We start from the raw sequence: 24,227 nt of genomic DNA, 5'->3' as shown, positions 1-24,227 counted from the left end.
AACGCACCATCAGTGTCGGGAGTCACAGCTGTAATCTCGTCCCTCTGCAGCCTGTCTGTCTCTCTGCCGGTGCCGCGGTCACACTGTGTGTGTTACAGGATTGATTAACGTAATGTACGGATTGTCGAGTCCTTCTGACCTCCGTTTGTTTTGATACTACATGTTTTACCTGGTTTCTCTGTGTCCACGACCACCGCTATCCTTCATCACGTTGAGGGATGTTTGATTTGCCACTCACAGTCCGAGCAAAAGCGTGTCCAGAGCAACGTAACATAAACGCATACCCTGGCTCACAATGGCTATTAAAAATCATCCAAAGTGTGGAAAATAAATAAAGGTATTTGTTTTACACCTACCATATTTTTTGGGTGTTTTAGCTCTTTTGTTTGAAACGGGAAAAAGTCGCAAATTTGCTGCTATCTAAAAAAAAAAAAAAAAAAAAAAAAAAAGGTTCGACGATCAGTCGACTACGGCAAAATCTGACGAATCAGATTCGACTATGAAAATCCTTAGTCGAAAACAGCCCTACTTGTGACTATTTTGTAGTGAATTCAAACAAAGTATAATGCCCATTCCAGTGAATTACAAAGTTGAGCTCCTTCTACTCTGCTGTGAAAAAAATTGTATTGGGGTTAATGGCAGAGAGAGAGCACCCAGGCTGCATTAAAAAAATATTTTAAATTAGTCTCTAAGTCTCTTTGCGTTTTTGACCAGATCGTTGGCCAGAAGACAAGTGTGGCTACAAACTGTGCCATACACACTCATTGAAAAGTGTGAAATTTGTCAGAAATCCTCATGTGCTTTTAAAGGGTTTATCTCAATAATGGTACAAGCTATGAAAAAGTTAGTTACAAGGTGAATACATTAGTTTGTCTACAGATCAGGAGTTTAATGAAGTCTGTGGGTGAAAGTATGTGGAAGCAAATGAGGTTCAAAGTAGGACCAGTAGTTTCAGAGTTTGAAATCTGTTCCAATGTATTTCCTATGGAACAAAAAAATCTGAACTATTTGAATATTTTAAAAAGTATAAATAGTATGAAAAGTTAAATAGTTCCGATAATGTCCAGAAAAAGCTGCATGTTTTGATGAATTGACTGTTTAATGACATATGTGTGAACCAGACACCAACAACCTCTCAGTCTCTGGCTGCTGTTTGTGCTCGGTGCCCACGGGGGGCGCTGTGGTGCAGCGCTCTGAGCAGCAGAGACCCTGAACGCACCACAGAGTGGAGAGGAGCTGCATGTGTCTGATCTCCATATTATGACGTGACCCTGAATGCACCACACATATTGATTCACTGAACTGACAGAGACAGTTTGTGTTAAAGCTCCTTCAGAATAAAGGTAGACGTTTGTATTAAAGCTCCTTCAGAATAAAGGTAGACGTTTGTATTAAAGCTCCTTCAGAATAAAGGTAGACGTTTGTATTGAAGCTCCTTCAGAATAAAGGCAGACGTTTGTATTAAAGCTCCTTCAGAATAAAGGCAGACGTTTGTATTAAAGCTCCTTCAGAATAAAGGTAGACGTTTGTATTGAAGCTCCTTCAGAATAAAGGCAGACGTTTGTATTAAAGCTCCTTCAGAATAAAGGCAGACGTTTGTATTGAAGCTCCTTCAGAATAAAGGCAGACGTTTGTATTAAAGCTCCTTCAGAATAAAGGTAGACGTTTGTATTAAAGCTCCTTCAAAATAAAGGTACATGTTTGTATTAAAGCTCCTTCAAAATAAAGGTACATGTTTGTGTTAAAGCTCCTTCAAAATAAAGGTAGACGTTAGTGTTAAAGCTCCATAGAGTATAAAGGTAGATGTTTGTTTCTAAATGTCTCAGTTTCCTTCGTCCAGACAGCAACAATACACTTTCAGAATAAAACTCAAACACAAACAAACAAACAGCAGGAGAAGAGAAGAAGAGCTCCGGTTTCCTCCTCAGGCTGTGGACAGCGAACGCCTCGCAGCCTGAGCAGCTTTTTTGCTTTTTTCTCTCTGACGTCGGTTGATCTTAAATCTGCAGCAGCGGCAGCAACGTGAAGTGAAAAACTCTTTTCTCTCTTTCCTTCCTCTCCTCTCCTCTCCTCTCCTCTCCTCTCCTCTCTGTTCGTTTCCTGTCGGCCGTCGTCAACACCAGAACCAAAACCCGAGTCCTGACAGGCAGACAAACTCTCGTCTGCCCCGAATAAATGTTGGTTGTAACTCTACTGCGATCTGTCCTCGTCTGAAGCTCCTGACAGCCTCACCACTCCTCCCCCCTCGACTCCCCCTCGACTCCCCCCCGCTCGCCTCTCAAACCCTCACATCCTGCAGCTCCTCTGCTCTGATACACAGACCACCGACCGTGTGTGTGTGTGTGTGTGTGTGTGTGTGTGTGTGTCTGACAGATGGAGGATGAATTTGTGTGGTGACGCTCTAATAAAGTACTTTTCTCCTCTTCTTCTTCTCCCTCTTCTCGCTCTCGTTTGTCGTCCGTGTGAAGTCGAGAGAGAGAAAAAAAACAACAACGTTCAGTTTTCACATGACTGAACGGTGAAGGTGCGTTTGTTTTATCTGTCTGGACGCACCAGACACGGAGAGAGAGAGAGAAAGAGAGATGGAGGGAGGTAAACGTCTAAACTACTACTATTATTATCATTATCACTGTTATTATCAATATTAAAGCTGTAGCCTGATCAGTAATTATCAATATATCAACATCTCCTGGGATAAAATCATGTGTTTTTTTTATAATTAGTGTTAACATTAATATTTTTACAGTGATGTGAAGTTTCTGTGGAATAAAACTGTAAGGTAGGGATGTCACGATTACTTGTTTTCACAATTAATTGCGGTATTAAACGCCACAATTAATGAATTGTAAAGATTCCTAAATACCATCACTTCCCAAAAAAGATGATGTACCAAAAAGAAAAGGTAAATGCACAGATACTGGTCCATTTATCTAACGTAACATTGAATTTAAATGTTAGCGTGTCATTTGTAATTATGTGTAGCCTAATAAATTATTATTTTGTAATAAAAAACAAAACAAAAAACGATAAACAATTGGTATTGATATCCCTAACTACTACTACTATTATCATTATTATTATTAATATTATTAATATTAAACCTGAAGCCTGATCAGTAATTATCAATATATCAACATTTCCTGGGATAAAATCGCAAATCTTACGGCAGGTGATGATTTAAAAACTGTGACGTCACAAAATGTGTTTTTTTTTTATAATTAATGTTAACATTAATATTTTTACAGTGATGTGAAGTTTCTGTGGAATAAAACTGTAAGGGAGGTGAACGTCTACTAAACTACTACTAGGGATGTCACGATTACTTGTTTTCACAATTAATTGCAGTATTAAACGCCACAATTAATTAATTGTAAAGATTCCTAAATACCATCACTTCCCAAAAAAGATGATGTACCAAAAAGAAAAGGTAAATGCACAGATACTGGTCCATTTATCTAACGTAACATTGAATTTAAATGTTAGCGTGTCATTTGTAATTATGTATAGCCTAATAAATTATTATTTTGTAATAAAAAACAAAACAAAAAACGATAAACAATTGGTATTGATATCCCTAACTACTACTACTATTATCATTATTATTATTAATATTATTAATATTAAACCTGAAGCCTGATCAGTAATTATCAATATATCAACATTTCCTGGGATAAAATCGCAAATTTTACGGCAGGTGATTATTTAAAAACTGTGACGTCACAAAATGTGTTTTTTTAATAATTAATGTTAACATTAATATTTTTACAGTGACGTGAAGTTTCTGTGGAATAAAACTGTAAGGGAGGTAAACGTCTACTAAACTACTACTAGGGATGTCACGATTGCTTGTTTTCACAATTAATCGTGGCATTAAACGCCACAATTAATTAATTAATTGTAAAGATCCCTAAATACCGTTACTTCCCAAAAAAGATTATGTACCAAAAAAAAAGGTAAATTCACAGATACTGGTCCATTTACCTAACGTAACATTGAATTTAAATGCTAGCGTGTCATTTGTAATTTAATAAAAACAAAACAAAAAATTATAAACAATTGGTATAGATGACAATTTATGACCTGAATATTTCAAACATTTCCCCTGGGGGATTAATACTTGGCCATATATTAATAGATACTTGAAATATTTTGTGTAAACAATGAGTAATGTAATTATATATTTGATTTTACACATTCATAGTGTTGTGAAATTAATGAGTGCATAAAAATCGTAGTACCGTGATTATTTCTCTGACAATAATCAGACCAAGAAAATGTATAATCGTGACATCCCTAACTACTACTACTATTATCATCATTATTATTATTAATGATATTAAACCTGTAGCCTGATCAGTAATTATCAATATATCAACATATCCTGGGATAAAATCACAAATCTGTGTTTATTCATAATTAATATTAACATTAATATTTTTACAGTGACGTGAAGTTTCTGTGGAATAAAACTGTAAAATAAATAAATAAAAATGTGTCTCTCGCTGTTGATTTAAACTTTAAATCTCACGTGTTCTTTGAACGTTACATTAAAACCTTTACCACTGCTCAGAATAATAATAATATTAATAATAATAATATTAATAATAATGATAATGATGATGATGGTATGGATCACCTCTTTGATCTCGTCCTTGGCCTGCTGCAGTTTGTCTGGTTTGTTGGTGAACTGGAGTTTGGCTTCAGCTTCTCGTTTCTTCTGCAGCAGCATCTGACTGTCCTGCCACTTCTGCCACGTCTTCATCCGGTGGTCAAACACACCCTGCACACGCGCACACACACACACACACACACACACACACACACACACACACACACTGTTAATATACACACAGCATTTATCATCAATATCTGTTTTGATAATAGCCGGATGATGCATTTAAAGTACGGAACAAAAATTGTAAAATGTAAATTGAACCTAGTTTTGTTCATGTCAGTGTGAAGATACTGTAGCTCCATAATTAGACAGATATTTTATTTATTCCCCCGGGGAGAATTTATTTGTCCTGATAATACTGTAATAATAATAATTTGTCATAATAATAATAATGAGAAGAAGAAGAAATAAAAACAGATGTTAACCCATCCGAGCTTCAGTAAAACACACTTTACTTTTCTCTTCTACTGTGGTTCCTACTGGGCTCTAATCTACAGCTGCTGCTAACGAGCTTCATCATCATTTATTGTTCTGATTAAATCAATTAATCGTCATGGAAAAAGAGAGAAAATGTTAATTTCCTGGAGCCGAAGTCGTCAAAACTCTGAGACTCAGTTTTCTTTTGATTAAAGCAGAAGTAAGTGATATATTTGTGTTAATGTAAGTCTTAAATAGTTATATCTTCCGACAGCAATCACTTACATAGAGTGTTTGGACCGAAACACGGGTCTCTCGGGTCTCACAGGTCTCACGGGTGAATGTGGTGACGTAGGGACGAGGACTGTTATGGTGCGTTCAAGGCAACTCGTAACTCGTGTTTTTCCGACCTGTGAAGTCGTACCAGTTCGATCTGGTACGAGTTCACGGGTCAGAAGTTACGAGTGGCCGTTATAGTGACTTTCACAGGTAAAACAGGTCGGAAAAACACGAGTGGGTTGCCTGGAACGCTACAAAGTCGTAAGTTGTGACTTGAAGCTGTAATTTACGGTTTCAAAAGCCTGCCTGGAACGCAGCATTAGCCAAAACGACCGGATCGCTTACTTCTGCTTTAATAAAAAATAATCTCCTTCAACAAACTGAACTTTTTTTTTTAGCTTTGATCCAAAACGATTAATGGATGAACAGAATAACTGATGAACTCTTCTCTCTCTTCCTGACCTGGTCCGACCTGGTCCCAGCTGTTCAGTGTCCAGCTGCTCAGACAGGAAGTGACATCATCAAGACATTTAATAAGCATCATCAGTCTGATTTAGCTCCTCCTCCTCCTGGACCTGGACCTGACTAAGACCTGGACCTGGACCTGGACCAGAGTCCTGCATCGGGTCGGATCCCCGCGGGTATCCAACGGGTACCCCGCAAAAACGGTGTTCAACGGGTGGATAAGCTGTCTTGTGTAAATTCACGGGTCGGGCACGGGCGGAACTCAAATGAACGCGGGTGGGTACGCGGGTGAATGTGTGTAGGCCTACAGAGAAAAACTCAGGCGAAGCTGCACGAACCAGCGTAGCAATTTTTTTTTTTTTAATGATTCGGGAGATTTCTTGCAACAACGGAGCAGCATCTTGATGTAAATAAACGATCTTTGGCCGCTCGTGTGACCGCTCACAGCTTTCCGTTGGATTTTAGCCTTTAGCCTGTCATCATGGCTTGACTGCTCGGCTTCTGGGTAAAAGCTATAAACACACCGATGGGATCAATGTAAAGGCTGAAGTGTCCTGCTTTCATTAAAAAAAAGAATTACGTCGCTATCATTTTTTTTTGCTAATGAGTACGGCTATACCCTCGTTATTGCCGGTGATGACGGCGATCTCACGGGCAGCGGGTCTTAATATTGACGAGTGGGTCGGATCCAGGTTGAAGTCAGAAATAATCACGGGTGACGGGTCGGGACACGGGCTTAAAAACCTACGGGCGCGGGTTTCCAAAATTGGACCCGTGCAGGACCTGGACCTCAACCAACCACTTTATTCATCCCCAAGGGGCAAGTAAAAGCAATTGAAACACGGACCTGGACTTGACTAAGACCTGGACCTGAATCTGGACCTCAATTAATCAATCAATCAACCACTTTATTCATCCCCAAGGGGCAAGTAAAAGCAACTAAGACCTGAAACTGGTCCTGGACCTGGACCCGGACCCCAGTAAGTGGTGGATCCGGCGCTGCGGTTACCTTGACGGCGGTGATGAGGCGGACGTAGTCGCCCAGCAGCTCGGAGAAGAGGTAGAAGTCGGCGTGGGCCTGGTCCTGGTGCAGCTGGTCCATCTTCTCCTCCACCTCGGCCAGCTGCGACAGCGCGCGCGACAGAGCCGTGTGGTCCTCGCTGTTCCCCAACATGGCCGCCGACTTGGCGAACTGCGCCGTGTTGACGGACAGCTCTGCAGAGGCGGGGGGGGGGGGGGTTTAGAAGTTTATTGTCACATAGATGTACAGGTGAGAAGCTTGGTGGACGCTCCACAATATGCATAATAAATAAAAAGAGACAATAAATAAATTACGATACTAAAACCTAAAAAGTTTAAAAGGACTAAAGGGAAGTTAAAAAGGCGGGAGGGGGCGGGGCTTAATGAGGCCGGTGGCGTCCAGCAGGGTTTGGACTAGGGATGTCACGATTATAGATTTTCTTTGTACGATTATTGTCAGAGAAATAATCACGGTATTGCAATTATCACGATTATTATGCATTAATTAATTTCACAACATATGAATGTGTAAAATCAAATACAGTCAAAATATAATTACATTAATAATTATTTACACTAAATATTTGAAATAGCTACTGTTAATACATAACCAATTATTAATCCTCCAGGGGAAGTGTTTAAATATTCAAATCATTAATTGTTTAATTGTGAAAACAAGTAATTGTGACATCCCTAGTTTGGACCATAGGAGAAGATGATGAAGAGGAAGCAGCTTCGTACCTTTTCTGTGACAGACCAGAGACTCGACGCTGCCGTGAAGTTTCCTCAGCTGAACGTCCAAGTTCTCAAAATGTTGCTGCTTCTCCTCAAACCACTGAAACACAAACATTCATTCATTTATTTATTAATAATAACACTGTAAAAATGAAGACGACCAAAAATAATAACTTTAAGTTAAGAAGTTCTTTATTTCTCCATCTCTTCTCTCTTTTATCCTCTCTCTCCCTCCACTCATATGGAGCCAAATTGGGGTCAAATGTTTTGTGCTTGGAAAAGTAAAATATGAAACTGTAATTTCAAGTTTTGATCTTGAATTTTGAAAAATACATCAACGTATGAAAAAATAAAAATAAAAATACAAAAGGTTTTTTCAGGTTAAATATACAGTAATTATGATCAACTCTGGTAATTCTTTTGAATAAATTATTTATTTTCATTTTTCACTTTCATATGCTTTGATATTTGGGATCTTATTTCTTTCAGTTGCATGTTTTATCTGAAAAAGAAAGTTCTGAATCTGAAAAAAAAGAAAAAAGAAAAGATTTGAAACTGTAAAAAACTAAGATCTGAATCTGAAAAGATAAAACATGCAAAATAAAGAAATAGGATCCCAGATATCAAAACATATGAAAAAATTAATGATTTATTAAAAAGAATTACCAGAGTTGATCATAATTATATTCAACCTGAAAAAACATTTTGTACATTTATTTTTATTTTGAATACGTTGATGTTTTTTTCAAAATTCTAGATCAAAACTTGACATTTCAGTTTCAAATTTTACTTTTTCAAGCACAAAACATTTGACCCCGATTTAGCTCCAACACTCACGGCGTCCGACTCGTTCATCTTGATGGTCATCTTGTTGACGGCGTCCGCGGCCTTGTTGACCATCCTCAGCAGCCCGGCGCTGCTCAGAGCCTGAGTGCTGACGGCCCGCGGCAACTGGACAAACACACAGACACACAAACACACACAGAGTCAGTGGTTTCATCTTTCATTGTGACCTTTGACCTCCGCCGATTGTTTTATTGACTGTTGTTGAGTTACCATCACTTCCTGTGCGACCTTTCACTCTAAAAGTCTTTCAGCAGCGTCTGGTCAGGGCTTTTAATTTGAAACATCAGCAAGAAAAGTTACCAAAATTTACCAACAACAAGTAAATCCATCATCTGTTTCCTCTAGTTTTATTTTATTAGTGACTGTCCGACTTTCAGCTGTGAAACCTTTTTTTTGTCTGATTGTTTGTTTTTTTCTTCCATTTTCGCTCTTCTGTTTCAGCAGCTTTTCTCTGTTTAACTTTCATATATTGGGTTTTTTTCTGCTTTCTCTTTTTTTCCCTTGTACAGTATCAGATCTTTGGCTTTTATTTTTCTAACAGTTAGTTTTATCCTTTTTGATTTGTCTTGTCTGTTTCTCTATGTTCTTGTTCTTTAAAAAAAAAAAACTTTTTTCATCCTTTAATTTCACTCATTTCTTTCACTGGATTATGATTTAATTTACTTTATTTGAGAAGATCTCTTATTTTGTTCTCCTTGTTTTAATATCGCATTTGTTAAGGTTTGTATTTATTTATTCTTTAATATTTTCTGTTTTATTTTTGAACTCACAGCATCTTGTTTCTATTACACTGTGTTTTTGTGTCCTGACACTTCAGTTTGACATTGTTGTTTCTCATCTCTGCCTCGGCTGCAGAGCGAAGAGTTTCTCCCTCGGTGTGATCCTGAGTTAAAAAATAAAGGTTGAATGAATGAATGAACGTTTTCTTTCTCCTCTTTCTGTGTCTTCGTTTCGTTTCATCTCTCTCTTCTTTTCTCTCCTCTCCTCTCCGATCGTCACGTTTTAATTCGACAACACTCTCTGTGCAGAACAACTTGAGCTGCTGCTTCAGAAACCTTCGGCGTCCGCGTCCCGACTGAAAACAACCTCATTCCTCTTCATTTTGGAAAACTTTTTTTTTTCTTCCTCTCTCTCTCTCTCTCTCTACGTACGAGGTTTTCTTCCGACGTTCCAACAACACATTTGCCACCGACTCCAAATCTCATTTATTTAGCAGCAGGGGCGGCAGCAGCAGCAGCAGCAGCCGGGGGGACGGCGGCTCGGTCCCCGGGGCCCTTCGCTGACTGAGGGACGAGGCTAAATGAGCAGAGGCGTGGGGTAAAAATAGCTTTAAATTGCAGCTTGGTCCCATTTGTCCCCCCCACCCACTCCTCCTCCTCCTCCTCCCCCCTTTTCTTTTCTTTTCTTCCTCTGGTTGTGTTTCATTAAGCGGGCCGGACGGACCGACACGCTCGGTCAAGCGTTGGAGCGATTCATCTGTTAAACCGGTGACACGAGGCCATTTATTCTGGACCCAACGTCTGCCAGGTCCCTCACACGGCAGCAATCCCACTAACAGTCAGGTGGGTGGGGGAGGAGGAGAGGAGGGAGGAGGAGGAGGAGGAGGAGGAGGAGGAGACGAAATGTTGCAGAGGATTTAGTTGGAGTGGACGATAAAGTGAGGAAACAGGAAACTCTCAGACGTTTTCAGATACGCAGATGATGACGTTCAATTTCTCTACAAAAAAAAACACCACAACGTCATTAGATTCAGATTCAGATCAGATTCATTCTGGACTTGAACCGACCTCTTGACCTCTGAACCTTCTCCAACCTGCAGCTCCATCTAGTCCAGTAAACATCTGTTCTGTGCACAGCAGCTGCAGCTGAGACCTGTTAGAAACCGGCACAGAGCTTGCTCAGCAAAGGCCGTTTTTTTGGTTTTAGTGGCGTTTTACCTCATTAGACTGGGACAAACAAACATGCACCCGGGTTGGAGAGGAACCATGATCCCTCCTCTGTTGCTCACCCTGAGGTTTCTCAGATTTTTCCCTGTTAAAAGGGTTTTCCATGGAGTTTTTCCTCAGTGGATGTGAGGGTCTAAGGACAGAGGATGTTGTTGTGATGCCATGTGAAGCCCACGAGACAAACTGTTTGTAAAAATGGGCAATACAAATAACATTGCCTTGCCTTGCCTTTGTTCCTCTGTCTCCACATTACCCATGGTGCATCAGTGCCCTTTGGGTTTTATGTTTGGGTTTATGTTTGAAGTTGAACAGTCGCTACGAGTTCATCGTCCGATCTTTTTCTACATTAAAGGGTAGGAGGGTTGGAGATCTCTTTCTGGAGCTTTTTTTTTTTTACTGAATTGCTTGATATCCTCTTCACACCCAAAATGCAACCAATTAATTTAATGCTTTGTCAAAAAAAAAGAAAAAAGTCAAGACAATCTTGTAAAACTAAGTCAGTTGGATCGCGATCAGTCAAACTGCCATCGGTTCTTCCCTCCCTCCTCTTCGTGCACCAATCGTCTGCGTACTTCGGTCTTCAACAAGTTACGATGCGGAAAAGCCAACGCCAGTGATTCAAACGTACGACACTCCAGTCCAGTCCAGTAGGTGGCGATGTATCCTTTTACCCTTCATTGGAGTGACCCAAAGGATACTGTCGCATTTCCACGCTATGGAGGCGTGGCTTCAGAGAGAAGTCTGAAACGTGTATTTTTTTTTTAATGTGGCCTCCTTGTACAGTTCTTCCAGGATCTTCTACCTTTTCCTTTAAATCCAACACTGTAGGTTTCATTTGACGGGATTCATTTTACGGATTCAGACCAGAGAGGAAAGTTTCCGTTTGTCCTGAGGTTTTGAAAGTCGCCACGTTTTTATTTTAAAAGGTTTAAAGGGACAACGAGGAGTTTCTATTTGGTTATAAAAAAGTCTCACGTTAATGTGGATGAATCTACGTTACCACTTGTTAATGGCTCCATTTTAGATAAATCTATGGTTTTGTCTCTATGGTTATTTTGTTATTATTAGTGGTGGTGGAAATGCTGGTCGAGCCGACCGGCGTTTCTTTACTTTCGGTTTTGTGGCGAGTCATGAGAATAACGCCGCCGAATCGCCGTTTATGGTCTGAACTACGACGGTATGTGATCGTCTTCGAACCTCTGACTTTAATTCTTGATGAATGAAAACATGAGTCTGTCTTGCGCCGGTCAAAGAATTTCCAAAACTCCTTGTTGTCCCTTTAAAGAGCCGTAAACTCCGCCAAGAGGTTGGAAACTGCCCCAGAATACTTACAAGACTTTAGACCGTTATATTCCACTTGTCCAAATGTGATTAACTTCTTCTTCAGGGATCAGATTGAAATCGACGTTTACTGTTCTGACCTGGGTGAAACCAACAATTTATTTATTTTTGCAGCCACTAGGTGGTGCTAGTTCTTGTGTGGGCCTCATGCTATGCCTTTAGTTTATGTAGGCAGCCATCTTGAATTTTCTGTTTTCATGAGCACATTGTGGAGCTGAGCACGGGGACAGTCAACATTCACCTTTCTTGGGGCGTTAATCGAGGCATTGTCTGTGAGTAACTTGAAATAAGGCGCTCATAATTATGAAAATGTTTATGTTTCATGCAGATGTTAATTAATGTTTAGTAAAATAGTCAGTTCATATGTGAATTGCTTCTTAGCTGTTCTTAGCTAGCTGTGTTAGCTAGCTCTGTTAGCCAAATGCGCTAATATTATGTAAGTTAGTGAGGTTTGTACAATAATTGTGTATTTTTAGTTATTTTCAATTTCAGTTTTACCTATTCCTATGCTGTCACTGTAAATCAGTGGTGAAGAATAAAACCGACTGACATCAACGACAGTGTGTGAATGAGTTATCTGTCTGCCTAGGATAAGAAAGGGGACTCTTTGACGAGGGCAGAACATTTACATCTGGATTTAGGATCTAAAATCAGACGTGTGTTCTGTCGTCCGTGGTGTTGTTTCCTGCACAGCTGACAATCCACTTCCTGTTTCCACCTGCAGCCCCAGCGAACACCAACAACGTGTCGCTGACTGTCAGATGTTGTTGTTTTCAAGGCGTCGGTCGGATGTTGGTTGGTTGGTTGGATGGAGATGAGACGAGATGAGATGGAGATTAGATCGGACGCCCGGAGCTACGACTCGCCTGGATGGAAGGTCGTTATAGGTTTTTTTTTTTTGAAAATGAAGACGTATCAGCGCTGACGTAGCCTGAACAAACCCCATTGAGCAGCTGATTCCCTGAGCTGATAAACCAGAGGCCCAGAGAGAAAATGAAGAGGAAGTGATTGATCGTCTGTCTCTGCTTCCTGACATTAGCAGACAGCTGTTGGCTTAGCGTTAGCTAGGCGGCGTGGATGGATCTGCGATGACCTCACCCCCCTTAAACACAGATGATCCGTCCACATTAAACACGAACCGAGAGCACCGATAAGGATAAGGGTCGTTAAGTAATTTTTTTTCTTCGTCTCTCATGTTCTTTGCGATTGTTAAATTCAATCGTGAGCATGTCGTGCTTCACGTCACAGTTTATGGGACCATAATGGGTCAGGACAGTTGATGTTTCCTGCCGCCTGAGAGCGACAGCACTCGGCTTTGTGCACTTTGTTATAATTCGATTTTTTTATTTTTTATTTTAAATGTGGACGATTAAGTGAACGTAGAAAAACAAAAAAAAAACAACTTTGCATTTAACTGGATCAGATATGATGTATCCCGAGGTCATCGGGAGCAGCAACGCTTTTCCCTCTTGACGAAATCGAGTTTGCAGTTCCCCTTTAAATTAATTAACTTTTTTTTATTGGAGGCAAATGGACAAAAACAGTGGAGCTGAGAGACAATGACGAGACCCCGAAGTTTCACTGCAAACAAACTCTTTGAATTTGATTAAGGGATTTAAATCGACATTTAACACGACAAACCTGAACGTAGCTTATGTACGTTTTTTTTTTACATTTTAACGTCAACATTTGATTATAAAGCAGCTCTAGGTTCTATATTAATACTGTGAAAGTATCAAAGCCTCAGTCCACAGAGAAATAAATGCACACAGCCTGTATTCAGAAACTGAGCCTTAAAACCAGCCGTCAGGACTTCCTGTGACTTTGTGATGTCACAACTAAGCCCCGCCCCCTCACCACCACCTGGACAACACCATCCATCCAACAACAACTTTGCAGGATTTGGTTTCTTTGAGTGTTTTATTCTGAAATCTGCTCTATTTTTTTATTGGGTCGCTTTAGAAACCAGTCAGCCAATCAGAAGAAAAGCTCAGAGCCTCCTCCTCTCTTCTGATTGGCTGACACCGACCTGTTGTTACTATAGAGCTCCAAAGAGGAGATGGAAAACTACACTGAGATGTTTTTTAGATCTTCTCATGGATTAAACCCTTCAAAATAAAAGCACAGGAGAAGAAGAATAAGAAGAAAATGTGGAGCTTTAACTTAAATGTGTAGCTGTGATGCGTTTGAGTGTGTCCGGTTAAACGTGTGTTGTTGTTATTTACGTCTGAGCTCTCCAGAAACTGCAGGACGTCCGGATCCTTCAGCAGGACGGGATGCTTCACTGTCCTCATCAGGTACCTGAAACACACACACACACACACAAGTTTCTATGACAACAGTTTTTTTTTTCCCACCCAATGATGTCGCTCTCCTTCTCCGCTGCATGTTGTCGTGGTAACAAGTACAGAGACTAGGCTATCCACCTTTTTCCGAACGTCAAAAACGTAAGCCTGTTTTGCCGGTTTTTGCTCTTCCGGTGGAATTTCATGTTTACGTTGCCATGGTTTCGGTAGTCGCGGTAAATGCATGGATTCTGTTTTTTTTTTCAATGAAAATCTGTAAAACGCATTCAAACCAGCTTTTAACAGTGGATATCACACAAATTGACATCAGTGTTAAAAGCCAGCGTTAATAGAACGAATCGCCTTGTTGTTTACATTCTACTTCCGGGTAGAAAACCAGCACGTAATTTGAATGAGATCAATAGTAACGAACGAGAGTTTAGCTATATATATCATATTTTTCACGCCCTATCACCGTTTAGACAAATCTGAAATGATTGAAGAAACATTACTATTTCTGTGTGTGTGTTTTGTGTTGCTATGTGTTGTATTTATTCAGTTTGGGGGAATCACAGTGTCTAGAAAGCATCAGTGGCTGCAGCTAACAGGGACAGTAGCTAAGCTAACGGCGGTAGCTAAGCTAACACCAGGACGTCAGCTGTTAAAACCCTCCCGTTGTGGGACACAACATGAAACTACTCCAGTTAGCTCAGTCATGTTGGAACTCAGATATCCGCTGGAGAAAATATTTTTTCATGGAGCGTTTATTGAGTCACTGAGTTATTAAAGTTAAACAGGTAGCTAACCGTTAGCCCAGCTAATCTATGATAACCATGACTAATTACAAAAATGTGCACACGTAAATAGTAATGTTTGTCCAATCATTGGTTTTATAAACTTTACAAACATCAGATTAGTCTAAACGGTGATATAGTGACATGAAAAAATTAGATATAGTGAAACTCTCATCCGTCACTATTGTTCTCATGCTGGTTTTAAGTAGTTGTAAACAACAAGGCGATTCGTCCTATAGTGGGGCTGATAATCTGAGCTCTACTTCTCCACTTCTTGTTTCACTCACAAAATAAAAAGCTGCATACATGTGGGGGGGAAAAAAACAAAAAACGTGTTTGTTGTCGAGGAAACACAGTTTTCATTAATGTAAACGTTTGTCCTCGTTAACCTGAAACTGTGTGTGTGTGTGTGTGCATCAGCGTGTAGTTCTGCAGCGCTGAGCTCCATCAGCTGTCACTGGCTGACCTTCCTGTCAATCAAACACCATCAGAAAAGGGCAGCAGAATGTCAGCCCCGCCCCCCACCACTCCCCCCCGCCTCCTCGCTATGCAACACACACACACACACACACACACACACACATACGACCATGTGTGTTTGATGATGATGTATCTAATATTTGTGGTTTAACCTTTTGGCCTGTAAAGTTCTGACCAGGTTGATCTTTAACCACGACTGTGAACACACGCGCCTGGATATTATCGTTGTTGTCGTGTTGTGGTGCCATGACGACAAAGCTGAGGATTTTAAAATGCCACCTGTTCCCTCTGTGTGTGTGTGTGTGCGTTAATAAAGTTTTGAATTTTGAATCAGGTCAGTTTAAATAATAAGATGTTAATAATTAAAACAGAGAAACTGATTATGATAGTGTTCCTGAACGCACCACAGAGGACATAGATATAAAACCATCAGAGCTCGTCATCATCTTCATCTTCATCACCACGACGACGAAGATGATGATGATGATGATGAAGATGATGAAGATGAGGACCCACCTCTCCAGCGCCGACCTCCTCTTCTCCACGAACTCGTTGGACGACTGGTCTTCCTTCCCGACCTTCACCTTCGTCATCCCTGTGGACGAGGAGATTGACAGGTCGTCTGAAGCCCCGCCCACTTTGCTGATGTCATCTACAGCAGCGGTTCTCAAAGTCCACAACTTTTTCCTGTAGTTTTACCACTTTTTTTTTGTTTTTGAAGAATTTTTATAACTTTTTTCTAGAATTTTGTAAAAACTTTCTTTTTTTGAGAATTTTTTACCATTTTTTTCTAGATTTTTTTTTGTTTTATACTTTTTTTTAAACATTTTTTACCACTTTTTTCTAGAATTTTGTAAAAACGTTTTTATTATTTTACTACTATTTTCTAGAAAATTAAAAAAAAAAAAAAATGTACGAACGAAATCTTACCAGTTTTAATCTTTTTTGGGGAGTTTTTACCACTTTTTTCTAGAAATGTTTAAACCTTTTGGATAATTTTTACAACTTTTTTTCTAGAAATATTTTTTAAATATGTTTTTGGAGAAATTGTACCAGTTTTTTTTCCAGAAATTTCTGTACAATATTTCCAAATATTCACAGCATTGGCCCTAATTATGTTCAAATTAGGCCAATGGTGTGAATATTTGGAAATATTGTTTCCAAATATTCGACAGTTAGTATGTATACATTGACTTTTTTAGTCAATGTATACATTGGCTAAAAACATTCTTCAGTCTCAGAACAAATATTTGTGTATTTCTGGTGTTTGTCCAATGGGGGTCTGTGGTCTAATTTGTGTCAATTTACAGGTCCTCGATGTAAAAAAGTTTGAGAACCACTGAGCTAAAGGACCACCCACTTTACTCTTCATGATGAAAATATTCAAAAACTCATTCACTCTTAAAAATAAAAATTTACAAAAAAAATAGCAGGCTTTTCAAAATAAAAGCCCTCTCCACAGACATGTCCTTCTCCACATAATTCTGTAGTTAATTTGCTCTTATTTACATAAAGGCTCTGAAAACAGCTGTTAGATGTAATGTGATGCAACAGTCCGGTTGACGGTTTCACCAACTTACCCACGATGCTTTTCTCCGGCGCCGGGGGGACGATGTAGCCGATGTGCAGGTACTTGGAGGCCAGTTTACTGTGCAGACCCAGGAAATCACTGAAACGTCTTTTTACAGAGAACTCGTCACGCTTGAACAGAGACATGGAGGTCTGAGACACAAGAGACACAGAGAGGGAGAGAGAAGGGAGGGGGTTTAAATATAGAATATAACATGATGGAATATGATATAATATGGCATAATATAATATAATATGACATGATATAATATACTATACTATAATATAATATAACATGATGTAATATAATATAATATGGCATAATATAATATAATATGACATGATATAATATATTATACTATACTATAATATAACATGATGTAATATACTATAATATAATATAATATAACATGATATAATATAATATAATATAATAACATGATATAATATAGTATAATATAATATAACATGATATAATATAATATAATAACATGATATAATATAATATAATATAACATGATATAATATAATATAATATAATATAACAGGCCCATTCTCTCGACAGATAAATATTATGTGAAACATAAATTAAACAATGAATAAAATTAAAACACACTGGTGTTAAACGTGTTTCTAAATAATTAACATAACATGAATATTCATGAGGCTCATATTGCTGCTGACGGTGTCGAAGGATCATTCAGATTAAACTCTGTATCTCACCTTGGTCGTCACTTTGTAGGCCATGTACGCATTCATGCCGTCACCTGAAACACACACACACACACACACACACAGACACACACACACACACAGAGGTTTAAAGCCGGGCAGCTCCGACCGGATCGACTGGTTTCATGTCCTCCTGTTTTATTTACTGTCTCATATTTACACACAGACCAGTTCATTTATCATCTGCTCAACACACACACACACACACAGTCATCTCAGTGTGTGTGTGTGTGTGTGTGTGTGTGTGTTGTGTCCTGCAGTAACACGCTGCAGCCTGCAGGTGGAGCTCCACACATGAGGAGGAGCACATGCAGGCCAGGGGGCTGATGGGAAACGTGGTCTTTTCAGTTCATTTACTACTGAAAACAGGCCTGTTTGTGTAGAATAAAGACATCCAGGATAAGTGGAAAAGCCGGTTGGACAAAGTCTCATAAGTCCATCCTGGTTTAACTGGTTGTTCTGAAGTAAAGAAAGTTCATACAGCACAAATACACGTGGTCAAAAGTGCAACAGGTGAAAATGTATTAAATATAACAACATCATGCAGTCTGCTGCTTCAAAAAACTGCTGATAACGATGTTCACATGAGGTGTTCAAATTATTTGGAAGGTGCTCAAACTCATATGTTCTTACCTCAACCAATATTTAGGCCAATATATTTATTTTGTAACATATTTTATAAAAATAATAATAAATCTATTGCTCTTTTTGTTCCATTGCTTTTTATGAGAAGCGCTGGCAGATGCGAAGATTCAGTGTGAGAAGAACATGAATATAGGCCTAACTATGGGGGGAAAGAAGCCTAATAAATATTGTGAATGTTTCATGTTTTTTGATTATTGTAAATGTATTTAGTTTGTTTAGAAATCAGGCCAATATGAACATAAGAACATGGAAAAACTGTCTGAAACGCGTTGAGAATGACACAACAGAATCAACTGTAAGCCTGGCTGTTATCATTATGGTCTGGAGCAAGGCTATAGACCGAATCGCCTTGTTGTTTACATTCTACCTCCGGGTAGAAAACCAGCACGTAATTTGAATGAGATCAATAGTAACGAACGAAAGTTTAGCTATATATCATATTTTTCACGCCCTATCACCGTTTAGACAAATCAGAAATGATTGAAGAAACATTACTATTTCTGTGTGTGTGTTTTGTGTTGCTATGTGTTGTATTTATTCAGTTTGGGGGAATCACGGTGTCTAGAAAGCATCAGTGGCTGCAGCTGACAGGGACAGCTAACGGTAGCTAAGCTAACGGCGGTAGCTAAGCTAACACCAGGACGTCAGCTGTTAAAACCCTCCCGTTGTGGGACACGACATGAAACTACTCCAGTTAGCTCAGTCATGTTGGAACTCAGATATCCACTGGAGAAAATATTTTTTCATGGAGCGTTTATTGAGTCACTGAGTTATTAAAATTAAACAGGTAGCTAACCGTTAGCCCGGCTAATCTATGATAACCATGACTAATTACAAAAATGTGCACACATAAATAGTAATGTTTGTCCAATCATTGGTTTTATAAACTTTACAAACATCAGATTAGTCTAAACGGTGATATAGTGACGTGAAAAAGTAGATATATATAGCGAAACTCTCGTCCGTCACTATTGTTCGAATGCTGGTTTTCTACCCGGAAGTAGTTGTAAACAACAAGGCGATTCGTCCTATAGCTGCAGAGAATAAATCACCATAGTAACTTGACCAGGATGAATCTAACCAGCTTTCGAACACAACCGAGTTGAGGCTAAATTAAACCAGGATAACCAACATATCCCGGTTTAATCCCATATCTAGGTTTACAACAACAGGAAAAAACAAACAAACACCTGCAGTAACCACGGTAACCACCTCACCGATGGTTACCATGCTGGTGGTTGTTACTCACCAACTTTCTCGGGGTCGGACACCGATATGTTCATGTCGAAGGAGTCTCCGCCTTCCTCCTCCTCGATCTGCACCGTGCACGGAGAGGGGGGGGAAAACACTGTTACCATGACAACCCTGCATTTTTATTACCATGGGCTATTTTTTTACTATCTATCTATCTATCTATCTATCTATCTATCTATCTATCTATCTATCTATCTATCTATCTATCTATCTATCTATCTATCTATCTATCTATCTATCTATCTATCTATCCATCCATCCATCCATCCATCCATCCATCCATCCATCCATCCATCCATCCATCCATCCATCCATCCATCCATCCATCTATCTATCTATCTATCTATCTATCCATCTATCCATCTATCTATCCATCTATCTATCTATCTATCTATCCATCCATCCATCCATCCATCTATCCATCTATCCATCCACCTATCTATCTATCCATCTATCCATCTATCTATCTATCCATCCATCCATCCATCCATCCATCCATCCATCCATCCACCCATCTATCCATCTATCCATCCATCCATCCATCCATCTATCTATCTATCTATCTATCTATCTATCTATCTATCTATCTATCTATCTATCTATCTATCTATCTATCTATCTATCTATCTATCTATCCATCTATCCATCTATCTATCCATCTATCTATCTATCTATCTATCCATCCATCCATCCATCCATCTATCCATCTATCCATCCACCTATCTATCTATCCATCTATCCATCTATCTATCTATCCATCCATCCATCCATCCATCCATCCACCCATCTATCCATCTATCCATCCATCCATCCATCCATCCATCCATCCATCCATCCATCCATCCATCCATCCATCCATCTATCTATCTATCTATCTATCTATCTATCTATCCATCTATCCATCTATCTATCCATCTATCTATCTATCTATCTATCTATCCATCCATCCATCCATCCATCTATCCATCTATCCATCCACCTATCTATCTATCCATCTATCCATCTATCCATCTATCCATCCATCTATCCATCTATCTATCCATCCATCCATCCACCATGATGATGACGACTGAAAAACTTTATTGACTCAAGAATAAAGAACAGAATAAAGAATAAAACACGGTGACCTCGTCGAAGGAGGAGTGTGTGAACATGTCGTCGTGGGCGTGGCCTAAGCACGGCGTGATGACGGAGCTCGGCGGCGTGATGGGCGTGATGGCGGGGGACGGGCCGTCGGACAGGAGCACGTCTCTCTCTGGACTGTCCAGGGACACTTCCTCCGTGGCCTCTGGAGGGAGAGAGACAGAGAGAGAGAGAGAGAGAGAGAGAGAGAGAGAGAGGGTGTGAAGAGAGTTGAAATCTTTATTGTAGTTTGCGGTGTGTTTTATATTTAAAGGGTTAGTTAAACTACAAACTACCAGCAGAACTGAGATCAGCCCCAACTGTCAGCACTTTTAAATCCAGGTTAAAAACATTTCTCTTTTCACGTGCTTATAGCTGAGAACTTAAAACTGTATATATTTTCTTTTATTTTACTTTTATTTGCTCTTGCTTTTAACTCTGTTTTTAGTGTTTTGTTTGTTTTTATTCTGTCTTATGCTTCTTTTTTTTATGTTTTGTCTTTATGTAAAGCACATTGAGTTGCCCTGGTATGAAATGCGCTGTATAAATAGATGATGCCTTGCCTTGCCTAAACATGTTGTCAAATTGGCCCCGTTGCCATAATCCCTATAGTCATAGCAGTAGGTTCGTTACCTTTAATTGTCGGTGCAAGCTATTTTTAGATCAGCGGAGCAGAGCCGTGAGCTGCTCAGAGCTACGCTACGGAGGCTCATGGGATTTCTTGGTTTCCCTCATCAAACTCATCAAACTCATCAAATACACAATCCAACAACTCCACAACGCTCTGGTGGACAAGTTGTGAGCTGCACATTCACCACGCTATGAGATAATAACACAACGTTACCAGACAGAGTTGTTTTAGAGGGAAATACAGAGAAAAACTGAAAAACTGTCCCTGCATCAGTGGTTTTGCATGAATGTGGGGACAGACACAACTATCGCAAAACAGGAGCAATTAAACTGAACATCTTCAGATTCCTTCTTTTAGACCTAAAATGTTAGGAAAATACACCCCCCGAGTTGAATTTTCCCAGAACTGTCCTTTAAGAATGAAACGTCTCTAAAGAATCAGCCTTTTTAAAACAAACTCCTTTCTACAGAAGAAACATCGTTAATATCATTAATATAATTATTATAGTTCAAATTTAAACTTTGTGGTTTGAAACTGAGAGAGTGAAGGAAACACGAGGAGCTGCAGATGTTACAGGTGTGTGTGTGTGTGTGTGTGTGTGTGTGTACCTGCGAACAGGTCCTCGGGGTCGTCGTCAAACAGCAGGTCCTGTTTGGGTCCATTTGAGTTGGTGCTGATGTCTTCAGCTGCTAGACTGGCTGGTTCTGACTGCACACAGAGAGGACAGAAACTTTATTAATGAAAACAAAGTCAAACTCTACTTATAATAACTCATTCTTAATAATAAAAATCTGAAAAAAATAACAGTATTTTCAAAATAAAAGCCCTCTCTACAGACATGTTAACCTTATTAGTTAGCCTAATTTCCTCTCATTTGTTATTAATGAAAAGCTAAAACTAAAACTTCAGCAGGTTCTGTGCTGTGTTTCTTCTGCTCAATACAAACTTTATGGTTTAGATTTTACATCAAATCATCTTTTCTTTGTAGCTGAGGAGGAAGAATGTAAATATCAAGACACATGGTTGTTATGAGGACTGAGACTGGAGACAGTGATGGACTTGACTAAAACACGACCTGCAGGCCACCGTAGTATATACTGTATATATATATACTGTATATATACGGTAGAAGAGTAGAATAAAGAGTAGAATATGTAAATATAGAGATATAAAAAACTATATTAGACAAACATATATTATGTAACAGAGTGTACAATCAACTCGTTGATGATTCTGACTCTTGTTCCTCTGTGAAACTAAAATAAAACATTTATTAATAACTCCTTTAATGTGAGTCTGGAGCTTTGAAGTGTTTCTGTGTTGATCTCAGTGTCTCTATTGAAGCAGAGCAGACGATGCCTTCACTGACCAACACAAAACACGGGACAAAACTGTGTAAAGTGTAAAAACAATCAAACACAAACAAAATCTGTGTGTGTGTGTGTGTGTGTGTGTGTGTTATATTCATGTGTATGTGTAATCTCCAAACCAACCACTAGATGTCACCACATCTCACCGTGATGCCTTCACTGTCCGACAGTGTGCAGTAGTTTATACACACACACACACACACATCTGTACAGTCGATGTGCAGACTCAACACCTTTCAGAGAAGAAGAAGAAGTGTGTGTGTGTGTGTGTGTGTGTGTGTGTGTGTGTGTGTGTGTGTGTGTGCGTGTGTGTGTCCTGCTTCCTGTCAGACAGGAAACCAGCAGCTGGAGCTAAAACTGATCGATCAGCAGCAACGAGGCCGAGGCCATGTGACCTCACAGCTGCTTCCAGAGAAACACACACACACACACACACACACACACACACACACACACACAGAGAGAGAGACACACACACACACACACACACACACACACACACACAGAGACTCATGTTTCTTCTGATCACTGCATCAACAGATTCCAGTGAACGACAGAAAACTGAACTGGGATCAGTCTGACGACACTCGACCGTTACTGAATCACATGTGCAGAGTGTGTTGCAACTTTAACAACACACACACACACACACACACACACACACACACACACACACACACACACTGTGTTTTACGAGCTGCAGACTTTTTATATTCCAGCTTCAAAGATTTCCAACGCTGATAAAACGACAGTAAACGTCTCGTGATTCACTCAATAAAAACGTCACCTCAGCAGAACTGAGTCTGAAGGAGCCGCGGTCTAGATCTGGTTTAGATCTGGTTTAGATCTGGTTTAGATCTGGTCTAGATCTGGTCTAGATCTGGTCTATATTAGCACTGTCAATCTTCCCCCCAAAATCAGATTTTAACTTTTTTTTTTAACTCATTATATCCACCTATACCAGTTTATTATCCACTAAAGGACGTTCACACCAAATCTGTTATGTAACATCTGCAACACACTTCAGTTTTACCGACTCAATATAAAACTTCAAGAAGGGAAATCAAAATATTATCATTAGTGGTACAACAGTTGTGAGCTGCACATTCACCACGCTATGAGATAATAACACAACGTTACCACGCAGAGTTGTTTTAGAGGGAAATTCATGCTAAACCGCTGATGCACGTTGCCTTCAGGGACAGTTTTTCACCAACAGTCTCTGTATTTCCCTCTAAAACAACTCTGTGTGGTAACGTTGTGTTATTATCTCATAGCGTGGTGAATGTGCAGGTCACAACTTGTCCACCAGAGCGTTGTGGAGTTGTTGGATTGTGTATTTGATGAGTTTGATGAGTTTGAAACCAAGAAATCCCATGAGCCTCCGTAGCGTAGCTCTGAGCAGCTCACGACTCTGCTCCGCCGTTCTAAAAACAGCTTGCACCGACAATTAAAGGTAACAAAGAATAATTTGAATTCTGTTCGAATACATTGAAACATTGATCAGACTGAGAGCAGCTGTCAGAGGTCAGAGGTCAAGAAGAGAAGGAGAGAGAGGAAGAGAGAGAGAGGAAGAGAGGAAGAGGATGAAGGGATTTTAGCTGAGAGGACAGAAACAGGA

General features: G+C 39.5%; 1 protein-coding gene across 1 annotated transcript in view; it reads right to left on the bottom strand.

Annotated features, from left to right (window-relative positions):
• Positions 1–24,227, bottom strand: part of snx2 (sorting nexin 2) — a 38,907-nt gene that overhangs the window by 7,695 nt on the left and 6,985 nt on the right. Inside the window, exons 2-12 of the mRNA XM_085785794.1 lie at positions 21,845–21,944; positions 20,611–20,771; positions 19,479–19,545; positions 17,576–17,619; positions 16,864–17,005; positions 15,800–15,878; positions 13,950–14,025; positions 8,429–8,542; positions 7,598–7,691; positions 6,846–7,051; positions 4,637–4,780 (exon numbers count right to left, since the gene is read on the bottom strand). Of these exons, the coding sequence (XP_085641920.1) occupies positions 4,637–4,780; positions 6,846–7,051; positions 7,598–7,691; positions 8,429–8,542; positions 13,950–14,025; positions 15,800–15,878; positions 16,864–17,005; positions 17,576–17,619; positions 19,479–19,545; positions 20,611–20,771; positions 21,845–21,944 (1,227 nt within the window). The remainder of the gene's footprint in view (positions 1–4,636; positions 4,781–6,845; positions 7,052–7,597; positions 7,692–8,428; positions 8,543–13,949; positions 14,026–15,799; positions 15,879–16,863; positions 17,006–17,575; positions 17,620–19,478; positions 19,546–20,610; positions 20,772–21,844; positions 21,945–24,227) is intronic.

Source organism: Trachurus japonicus, chromosome 9 (genome assembly GCF_045865225.1).
Source record: "Trachurus japonicus isolate A0001 chromosome 9, Traja_1.0".
NCBI lineage: Eukaryota > Metazoa > Chordata > Actinopteri > Carangiformes > Carangidae > Trachurus > Trachurus japonicus.
This window is presented reverse-complemented; position numbering and strand designations above follow the sequence as displayed.